The sequence below is a fragment of the Rhinopithecus bieti genome, unplaced genomic scaffold, assembly GCF_001698545.2.
Source record: "Rhinopithecus bieti isolate Rb0 unplaced genomic scaffold, ASM169854v2 scaffold_17701, whole genome shotgun sequence".
NCBI lineage: Eukaryota > Metazoa > Chordata > Mammalia > Primates > Cercopithecidae > Rhinopithecus > Rhinopithecus bieti.
In genome coordinates this window covers 503,374-514,789 of record NW_016808868.1, presented here as the reverse complement: position 1 = coordinate 514,789, position 11,416 = coordinate 503,374, and the positions used below count along the sequence as shown (strand labels likewise).

The 11,416-nt window shown below is 40.5% G+C and overlaps 1 protein-coding gene across 1 annotated transcript in view; it reads left to right on the top strand.

Moving 5' to 3' along the window:
• The first annotated feature begins 2,835 nt into the window (after window positions 1-2,835).
• Window positions 2,836-11,416, top strand: part of DMD (dystrophin) — a 153,022-nt gene continuing 144,441 nt past the window's right edge. Inside the window, exons 1-2 of the mRNA XM_017887669.1 lie at window positions 2,836-2,973; window positions 8,661-8,722. Of these exons, the coding sequence (XP_017743158.1) occupies window positions 2,954-2,973; window positions 8,661-8,722 (82 nt within the window). The 5' untranslated portion in view covers window positions 2,836-2,953. The remainder of the gene's footprint in view (window positions 2,974-8,660; window positions 8,723-11,416) is intronic.

Here is an 11,416-nt window from a genome sequence, read left to right as displayed (position 1 = left end):
ACAGTCCCTTAGGTCAGAGATGCCCTTATTTTCTAAAGATACTCTCAAAGTTTAAGTGGTTCAAAGCCCAGAGTTTGGGCTATGGGAAAATTTACTGGGTCGCCTTCTTTGACCTTGTCCCATTTCATTTCTTCTTTATCTCTATTTCTAGCAAATTTACTCTTCTCTGCTCTGAGCCATCAGCGAGATTGTCTATGAGCACACTAGAAAAAACACAGACCTTTCCCACAGGAAAAGAAGCTGCGTCTCTTCATGGCAGCCTAGGAGAATAGCTAAGCGCATGAGTCTTGGAGCTGGACTCCCCGGTTCCAATCCTTGCACCATTCTAGGCGGTGGTACTGGGAACGAGCAAGTCATGGCTGATTCTGAAGTCAAAATTTTAGCTGAAGTTTGTTCTGGTAGCAGAGCTGCAGGCTCTTTTCATGTCCGTGGTTCATATCAAAACAGTAATAATAATAATAATTAGAAGAAGGAGGAGAAGAAGAAACATCTACTATAAATGAGCAATTAATATATTATCATACATGGCATCACTACATAATTTACATATGACACGAAGGTATATCAGTTATGTTCTTTTCCAAATGCTTTCCTCTAATAAGCAAAATTCATAATCTGACTGCAATTGACAACAAAATAGTCTCTGTGATGCCCATGTCATTTCTTAATAATACTTTCAGTATTTAATTATAATATGACATCAAGATTTGGGAACAAGTCTTCAAGTGCCTATAACTCCAGTCTAAAAAAGAACTTAAAGATGTATTTTTGAGGATTGCCATCTGTCAATTTTTTAAAAAAAGTCTGAATAGTGATTTCTTATTCCATTCTTTTTTCTTGTCAACAGATTATTCTCAGTAGTTTTCTAATTGGACACTGAGAAAAGAGACTTAAGCATTTATAGAGAAGCATGTCAGAACTCCTGAATTTTGAGCAGGTAATTTAAAAGTGTAAAATAAACAAAAACAGGAAAGAAAGAGAGTGACAAATGTCTTACTATCCAGGTGTTACAAATCCTTTTATCGATTTGTAATATTTACAAATGTCCATGCTCTGAGGCTTGTGTCTTTCAGTTGAAATAAACATAAACAATAGTTAAGTGATCTGCCACACTGACACAGAGATTGCTGTCTCTGATTTACTGCAAAGGGCACCACTTCCTCATTACAGGACACTAATCCCTCTTCCCCAAAGATAAGAGCAGACCTAGAATATACTCTTAGACCAAGGGACAACTTCAGCCAAAGCAAATCTTAGTGTGCCCCCCTCAGACCGTAATAGCAGCTGCCTCCACAACTCACTAGCTAAAAATTGCTAAAGGGCAACACTAAGAAATCTCAGTGTATGAGCCAGAATGCCAGAAGAAGTGCCATGGTTGCTTAAAAATAGCAATACCGATCATACTTACATGCACATATCTTTAATGATAACATGTACCTTTTATTTGGTTTGTTAAAGGTAATAAAGAATCCTGGCATTCCCTTTTGCTTTTGTCCACATACTTTATTTTTGCCTCTTTTGCCATGCTGTAGCATTAGATAAAGCAAAATGGGTGTCCTTCCACCTAAAACATTCTAGGGGAAAAAATGTTGAGCAGAAAAGGATTATTTAAAAAGAAGCCGGACGTGGTGGCGTGCACCTGTCATCGCAGGCACTTGGAGGCTGAAGTGGGAGGATGGCTTGAGCCCAGGAGTTGGGAGACCAGCCTGGGCAACACAGTGAGACCCCCATCCCATAAGAAATAAATTTTTAAAAGGAGACCACATTTAAACTGTAGACTGAAGTGGAATGAATCAATCAGAAAGGAGAGTGGAAAGCAAATGTTTGAAAGAAAATAAAAAGAAAGCAAGCCAACAAAATAAATGGACAAAGAAGGACAGTGAAAGTATCACTAACGGTGTATCATAAGATACTCTTTGGATGCTAATCTAAGGTATTATGTGAAGTTTGCAGATAATTCTTATGCTAATGAAGGCTTTCTTCTTCTTTTGAATATTTCCAAGCTTGAAATAATTGTGTGTAGTTAACTTCTATCATCATATTGCAAACTCTAAAATAGGAATTATTTGAACTGTTCAGGCCCTGTAACTTTTCCAATAAAATATTCTATTGGAAACGAGTTCTTTCTAGATTTTCCTAAAAGAATACTAAAGGACCAAACCGTGCAACACCACTGGTGGTAGTGTCTTAATTTAGAGAGTCCATACCAGTGATTCTCAAACATTAGTATGCTCAGAGTTTCTGGTTCAATAGGTCTGGGCTGGGCCCAGGGAATTTTCATTTCTAAGAAGTTCGCAGGTGATACTGATACTGCTATTCCCAGGGACTACATTTTGAGATCCTCTGCTATGTCACAAATCCAAATACAAAGTCTTTTTAACAATCCCTTTTAGCTTCACGTCCTTATCGCCGGCCACTTTAATCTTCAACTGAGGAGGAAGGGAGAGTGAGAATTATGTATATAATTTTTTTCTTTCATTTTTAAAAAAAGAAAACTCCAAGGCCACACTCTTAATTATCTGGGATGAGGTCATTTGCACCTGGGTCATTTATTTAGGCAACAAGTAGTCTTGCTAGAGGCTTTAAGGAGGTGTTAGCAGAGTAGTGTGTGACTTACAGGTTCCTGGGTCTACCTTAAATCCCCGTCCTCTTTCTGTCTTTCTTTCTTTCTGTCTTTCTTTCTCTTTTCTTTTTCCTTTCCGTTTTGAAAGCCTCAACTGCCCAGTCTCTGGGTGTCCCGGTTCCCAGGTCCCTAGGTGGGGGCGGAGCCCGACACGGCCCCGCCCCGTCTGCCCGCAGCGCCCCCTCCCCGGCCCGCCCGCGCCGGCTCCTCCGCAGTGCTTTCAGCTGTGAGCTTGGGCGGCGGCGGCGCTCCACTTTCGGGGAGCCCGGCGGCTGTGGGAAGCTCACTCCTCCACTCGTACCCACCCTCGACCGCGGAGCCCTTGCAGCCATGAGGGAACAGCTCAAAGGGTAAGTGGATCGAGGCCCCGGCCCCGTCTCATCGCCGCAATCCGTGCACTTGTGGCGCGAGCAGGGGGCAAGCTGAGGCGGTCAAAACTTAGGCGCGGCGACTGGACCCGGGGCGCCGGGCAGCTGGGCGTCTAGGAACCTCTCCCGCGGGTTCCCGCGGCGCGGTTGCAGGTGCGTCCCCGGGTTTCTCCCCAGGCGCCGGGCTAGTGGGGAACCTCTTCCCTCGGCTTTGGGACGGGCTGGGAGAGAAAAAGCTGATTTCTCCCCGTCCCCAGAGGGGATAACGCGTTCCTCACGCGGGGATTGGGGCCGGGGGAGCTTTTCGCTCCTTTCCAGTCTGCCAGTGTGGACGTGAGCAAGGCTGGCTGTTCCTAAATCGTCGCTCTTAATCGCCGAAGGAAGGGGCGCACGCGGCGCTACCTTCCATTGCACTGCAAGTGCCAAAAGGTCAACTTTTCTGCCTGATTTCTTCCGAGGATTCCAACTGACATTTCCCTCGCTGCATTTTCTACCGTGCTCATTCCGTGCCCCAAGACCTGCAGAAATCAGGAAAGAAAGAACAACTAAAGCTCAGAAGTCAAGGATTTCAGGGGGGATTTTTGTTTGGGCTTTTTTCCCCGCCCCCCCCCCCTTTGGGATTGGGTGTGGAGTCATTTCTAGGGTGTTCTCTCGCATTTCTCCAGGTGTTTGTGCTCATCTTCAAGCAAAGTTTGTCGCTCCCAATCCGAGCACGGCAATAAAACGGGCAGAACACTTCGCTGGGTCAAATTTGAAGTTAAGTTTGAAGCCTTAAATTGAAGGGGTTTAGTTGCTTGAGGGAGGCATAATATTATAAACTGTTTTTACATCATGAAAAAAATCCATCCGATTTAAGTGGTGAACTTTTAAGTGGCGTCTTTAAGAGAAATCTACGTTTTTCCTTGGGCAATAAACTCTTTGGTCCTCTGCTTTATCCCTGTCACCTCTCCTTGTCACCCCCCACCCCCAATCAACCTTTCTTTTTTTGCCTAGATTTTTTATTGCCTTTTACCCAAGCCCCTCTTTGGAGGATACATTTGCTGTTGGAGAAGCGAGAGGAGCAAATGAAGCAACACGGTTGTATGAAAGTCCTCTGACCCTTGAACACCGTGGAATTGGTTTCAGTCATCATTGTTTGATCTCTGATTGGACACGACCCTGAAAAGAAATTGCTTTGGCCAAAGTTGAGGGTGGGTGGGAGTTAAACCTTGAAAAGCAAATAGAACGGAAGACAAGTAACAGCTGGAACAGCCACCGAGGCAATCATCTTTGCCCTGGCTTTAGCCAAACAGTATAAAATGGCAAATATCCCAGGGAACAATAAATTGGAACTAGAATGGATTTCTGATGCTTATATTGATGCTCACCCCTCCAAACCCCTGCCCCACGGTAGCAGAAACTTTAAAATATATTTTACCATCTACACCCTGCCAGTATTCCAGCAATGCAAGCCAAGTTCAACAATTCAGCATGCAAATGCCAAGGTTCCTCTAGAAAAAGAGTCTGATCCTCAGATTAAAGGGAAATCATTTGTGTGTGGATCAATGGGCTCCAGATTAGATATGAAGCCAAACTCTAATCCTTTGCAAATCGCAAGAGAACGCTACCTTTTTATATTGCTGCATAGTGATTAGTTTTCTCCCTGGGAAGTAGTGGACAGATAGTTTTTTAAAAAGACAACTGTTCGGAATATTTTCAGTACCAAATAACAATGGTGGCAGCAGAAATCTTATTTTAATTAGGCAACTGCCATTTTCCCAGCCACAGCAGTAGATATTTGTTACTTTTTGTAAGTGTTTAATGTTTGTTTTTAAGAAACTAAAAAAGCAATTCCAATAAGTCTGATTATTCCAGCACTGACAGCAGGAACAGCTCTGAGGCAGTTATAATAACCTTGCACACTACTTGAAACTAAAGAAGGTGAGAGAAAATTTAAATTGTACGGTAGGAAATTAGGTCAGCCTTGTGCTCAGTAGAGTAATGCTTTAATTTCTTATTATTGACAAGTAGATGTTGCCGGGGTCTTTTGTCATAGTCGATGATTTTATATTTTAATTTGCATCAGGGTCCTATCACAGCCTCAAATAAAAGGGAAAAGGAGAGATTATCATGGTTTGTACAAAGAAGAGGGGAAATCTTCATATAAATACTGCTCAGAGAGGCATATCTGATGCCAGGCTTTGGAACCAGCAGGGCCAAAATCAATAACATTTTTTAAAGATGTAAAGAGCGTTCTAAGAATTATTTATGAAGCTGATCTCTGTGTTAATGTCCATACAGACTTGTGATCTATGTTGAACATTATTGTTCTCAGAAAGGCCAAACAAAGATGTACCCATTAACATGTGAACAGGTTTCAGGATTTCCTTTTTGGTTGTTCATGGTATATGGGGGAGAGCATTTCCGATGTGGAGAGTGAAATGCAGAAAAGAGACAATTACCAAAAACAGTGCCACCCACCCTTCCACTCCCTCCTCCCTAGCACACCATGTTTTTCTGGATTGTCTGCGTATTCCAGGTAAATGTGGACTCTTCTCATGGAGTTATTGAGAATTCTCTACTGTTTTTGAAGGCAGACACAGAGTAAGAAACGAAGCTGTAAAATCGGTATTGATCACAGACAAAAAAATTGGTTTGTCCTTCAAGGTACAAGATAGATACGAGTTATGCAGATTTGTGCTATTTCATCCAGTCCATAGTCATAGTTCCTATCTATTTTGAAGGGTTAAATGTGTCTGAGGAGGGCTCTGGATTCACCACAGGTAGAAAATACTGACACGCTGTGAAGTGAATATTTGGTTCATCATATAGTTACCAAAAAATCTGAAGTTTTTTCGGCTATGTTGCCAAGCATTTTTAGCATTAAATGATTAAAAGACTATTTTTCTCATGTTAAGGATTAGTCACACCCTTTATTTCTTCTTTCCACTTGTGCTCACTTCTTTTGCTTAGAACTGGTTTGCAATTGAAGTGAAACTAAGACTGTAAAGGTGAAATCTAAATCTGTTTTTCTAGTTCTTTTGCATTGCTTAAAAATAAAAGGTTTGTGTGTTGAAGGTGAAAAAGGTTAGCTTCTGGAATTGTTTCAGGAGTTCATTTATCTTTGTTATTCAAGTCCCACAGAATCACAGATAATTGGGAGAATAGTATGTATCAAGGACTAGTATCTTAACTCACAAATGGGCAATGGAATTGGGGGCTTAGAATTTCTTCCTTCTTCCAGTAAAGGAGATTTTCAGTTTTGCCGAGAACTGATGCATTGAAAAAATAATTTCTAAAGCCCTTTTCATAATTTTAACCTTCAAAATAAAGTCTTTAAAAAGGTAGAAATGTACGTATGCCAACAGTCATGAGATTTCTTTCGGAGCTGGGGAGCTACATGAAGCCCTCATTCATTCTATGTGGGATTCTCCTGTAAATTGTATGCACTGTTTCCCTTCCCTTTTAGAATTGTGCTTGGTACAAGTTGATTTCTTGACTACGTTCCTCTAATTTGAAGTCCATTCCAGATGGTGGCTTTTCATGGTGGTTCCCTGTCCCTGTCTGATCAGGCTTATCAGCTCAGCTAAATGTTTTTCTGCAGACCTATAGGAGTTGCTACGGTCCTTACAGATATCCTGGAGATGGGACATTGTTGTTACACAGTGTGACTAGTAAGGGCCTGTGTGAGCCCTTGTACATGTGGGCACATGTGTGTGCTTCCTCTCTTCTCTCTTCCTTTCTCCCTGGTACTTATATCACATCTGGATGACCTTTGGAAATAGAGGCGGCCTGAATGCAGGGTGGTCTCAATAGAAGGTAACCTTTCCTTGCTCTGCACTTGTGTACGGAATTGGTATACACTCACTTTCCGAGCTGAGAAATGCCTGAGAACAAGCAACACTTTTTTCCATGAAGCTGCAAGCTGCAGCCTCCTTGTGCTGTGCATGTAAAGTACCAGTCCCGCCTACCCCTTCTCCAGATCATAAACTGGTTTGGACATGGTGTTTCCTAAAACCCCTTAAAGCATAGAGACCACATCTCTTGCTCTTCTTGCTCTTTAAGACTTGAATGTCACTCTGTTACCTTCCCTCAACTGGTAAGCCCTTGTTATAGTCCTCAAATGTGAATTGTCTCTGTGGAAAAGTCAAACAGAAACAAACGTATTTGGAAGACAGTGAAACAGCACTTCACAAGTGAACGTTTTCTCGCCAATTGTTTTCAGTAGCCCTCACTGTTCAATCAGTGACTGGTAAATATCACAGGGATGGTCTTTGAAGTTGTACAATTTGGGTGATTTCTGTATGTCTTTATGAGGTTTGTGATTGTATTCCATTTCTCAAACCAATTTAGATGGTTCTTTGATTTTTTTAAAACATAGGTGATAACATGTAGTGTGTTGCTTTTGCTCTCTAGGAAGGGTCTGTCTTCGGCTTGATTGACTTAACTACAGTTGGATCCACATCTATATTGTAATCAACTAATAACAGATTTGCTTTTAATAGATGACAATTTGAGGGGCACATGATACCAAAAGCAACCACATATTAAGCACCAAACGGTGCCGGTCACTTACCTGTATCAACTAATCCTTTAATCCTCCAGTAGGGCACAGAGCCCTAAAATTCAAAACATACGCTAAGGCCATTTGATATTGTTGCCTCTCCAGACTCCTCTTTCTGTGTGAGACCTCGATACTTTCTGGTTCTCTTGAAATAACCCAATTTAAGTGATTTCTTTTTCCTTCCCTCCCCTTTCCCCAAAGTTTATGAATAGGCTCTGCATATGAGTACCCAAATATCATTCAAAACTGCATTTTACTGTATCAAAGCCTGCCATGCAATCCCTGAAAACTAGAAATACGATGCTGTGGTGATTTACGTAGATGGGCCAAAGTAAGGAAAAGTATATGTAGTTATTTCTCCAGGGTTTATTCATGTAATTGAATGAGGAACAAAGGTGTTTTGTTCTTTTTGTGGCAGGAGCTGATAGCCAGCAACCACACTTCAAGAAATGGAACAGAGCTGTGAATGCTTCATTCAGGCCCAAGTAAATATAGGAAGAGGTGTAGTGGTGTATAGCGTACTGAGTTTAAAGAAAAAACACTCTGAAACTAATGGGAAGAAGGAAGTTACGATATATTAGTCAGGCACTGGATATACCTTAAGCTGAAATGAAATACAGGTATCATGGATATGAGATACGGATATGTAGAAGAAAAAGTAATGGGAAAATGTCAGGGGCAGTGAAAGCAAATGAGAAGTGAGATGATTTATATTTATTGAACTAATGTCCGGTATCTCTTTGACAGAGTTGAGTAATAATCAGTTGTCAGTGTCCTTTATGTAGTGTTCCACATTGGATGAGTGAAGAAATCCTGATAGTCAATTATTGATCACATAACAAGGTCAATTTATCATAACTGAAGCTCAATCGATTTGTGGATGCAATGAAGAAACATTCTGGAACCGAATAATGTTTATATTGCTTTCCCTTTGGAAGCAAAGCAGAAAGGGGCCTTTCTGCTTGTAAGATAAACATTTCTTCAATACACTATGGAAGTGCTTTGAAATAAAGATTCCGAATGGTTCAAAAGCAAATCATGTTGTTGTTGTTGTTGTTGTGTTTTTCCTCTTTTCTCAACTACCCATTGTAAATTCTAAAATCTTTCTTTATGTTTTGTGTTTTAGCCACGAGACTCAAACAACTTGCTGGGACCATCCCAAAATGACAGAGCTCTACCAGTCTTTAGGTAAGGACATGGCCATGTTTCCTCCAAGTTAAATGACAGGTGACTTTTAGGAGAAAGTAGTTTGTAGTGTGAAAGTTACTTGCTATATAAATACATCACTAGATTGTTTCACGGGTGAAAGCAGTGGCACCTTCCTATACAAAATGACAATCAGCTTCTGTTTTCAGGGTTCCTTAAAAAACAATTTTTAGAAGTTGACGCTAAGAATTCAATATACCTGAAGAGGCCTAAGTCCTTGAGTTTCTTTGGTGCCCTAAAAGGATGGAAAAACAGTTGCAATACGACTGTAATTTTTTTTTTTTTTACTCCCCCCCGAAGATAGAAACTGTCAGGTAACTTATTGATTTCCTCCGTGTGAAACGGCAAGACATACCCCTTTTGCCCCAACCACAGATGTTGTTAGAGGAATTTTCTGGCCGTCTTTCCAGTGGCTCACAATTCCTCCAGGCCCGGCGGGTCATTAAGTGAACATTTAATGATTCTTAGTATGGCCCTGTTTGTTTAGGTAAGAGCCTGACAGTTGTTTTCTTTCCCCCTCAATAACTTGAAATTTTGAGCTAGGTACATAGCGTAGCAAAAAGGGTTGAAAACACAGTCTGTTTTACACTGACAATGTCCAGAATGTCGGTTGTCCTTTAGATCTACAAGGAATATCTGAAAGAATGATCCTTAAGGCACTTGTTGGGTTGGTTTTGTTGTTTGGGGGTTGGGACCGGGTCTGCCTCTGTCTCCCAGGCTGGAGTGCGGTGGTGCGGTTGTAGGCTTATTGCAGCCTCGAACCCTGGCCTTATTGGTTCTGCCGGGCCTCAGCCTCCTAAGTAGCTGGACTACAGGAATTACCACCACACCCAGCCCCTCATTTTTAAATTATTATTTATTTTGTAGAGATGGGTCCACTATGTTGTTTATAATATAATATATATATTACTGTTTTTATATAATTTTAAATACGAAAAGTCATACTTTTCTAAGCTTTTTCAAGGCCGGCATTTCTGAATGAATACTGAGAGACAAAACACATAAGGTGTCTCTTTGGATTTAAGGTTATGTAAAACACTGTGGGAATCCAAGGGTACTTAAACATAAATCTGTGTAGGTATACTAAGTGGATTGGTAGTGTCAGGGGGTAGTAGCTAATTACTGCTTTAGTCATAGATCTCAGCCGGAATGAATTGTACTAAGAGACACCAAGGATAGAGAAGAATATTAGCCAAACAATGGTTATTAAACATTTTCTAATTAAGTAAGATTAAATTTCTCCTAGAAACCTGAAAAATGTAAATAAAAAACATGAAAAGGAAAAACAAAGTCACTTATACTACCAGAAGAAGAATCCAATACATTTCGAGATAAATATTATGCTTTCAGTCTAGTGATTAAGTGCAAACGTTTAACAATTGAAATAACAATTGGGATCAGCTAATTTTCTAGTGGCTAAGCATTTCCAGCCCCCAGCAGAATGTTTTGGCTTAATTGTGGAGCTGTTATACCACAGGTGGAAAACCGTGAAGCTTATCTTTGCCAAATGAGAAATGAAAAGGCTTCTTCTGAAGTGGCACGCACTGTCCTGGGCAAGCTGCTGTTCCCAGTACTGCCCAGGACGCGCCAGACCCCCAGACGCCCTGATTGTATAAGGAAGAAACTAGAAATGCGGCCCACAAAAGCTAATTTAAATGCCTGGGGCGCCTTGATCCATAACCTGGGTTTAGAGAGATTTAGCCCACTTCCTAACCATTTCCACTCTAAAACAGTAATTTCTAGTTGTAATATTTTAGATTCACTCTATTTTAAAATCATTATTATTAAGAGATTAATACTATTTCATATTTTAAGTTAAAAATAACGACCCAAGGCTAACAAAAAAGAAAGACGAATCATCAACCCCCACTTCTTAGAGTAGCTGCGTTAATAATCAGTAGATATCTCAAAAATGATCTTCTATACATATATTTTTATAGAAAGTTGAACATTCTGTCTAAGCTTGCTTTTTTTTTTTCCCACTGAAAAGTAATGTAACCATGGCCATATTTCATTTGTTATATAGGCATCCTACCACTTCAATTACTCTGAAATTGAGAAATTGGCAAACGAATGTTGATGAAAAGCAATTATGGAGCTATCAATGAATACTGTTTCGCACCTTAATACAAATTAATAGAACATTTAATCATTATAGTTGCTAAAATTTCTCCTGAGGCTCGACGCAGGGCGCGCTGGATAAACTCAAACTGGTATACTCCATGACTTGTGAGCATTGGCTTGTACATTACCCAATTTGAAATGATGACAGAATTTTACAGTTTTGCAGAGATTTAGAACTCCATTTACTTGCAAACTTTTTTCTTTTATGAAATCAACTTTCAGGTATAATTTGTATATAATAAAAGGAAGTCACCGTGTGTTATCAATTCCAGCCCCCTTTGAAATTCTGTTTCTTGCTAGCCCAATAACAAACCATTTGCAAGTGAACTAAGTGTTGAAATTTGCTTTTCACCTTTCAGAGTTAATACTTCCATTAGTTTTGTAACAATCAAACATTCATTGGGCTTTTATCCAAATGGTGATTCATCAAATAACATCTCGCATTTATTGCGGGACTATTGTATGTTTTCTACATGGGACATGCCAGCAACCAACCTGCATGGTAGATGGTATCAACATCCACATTTCACAGGACAGCGAAGCCAGGCTCAG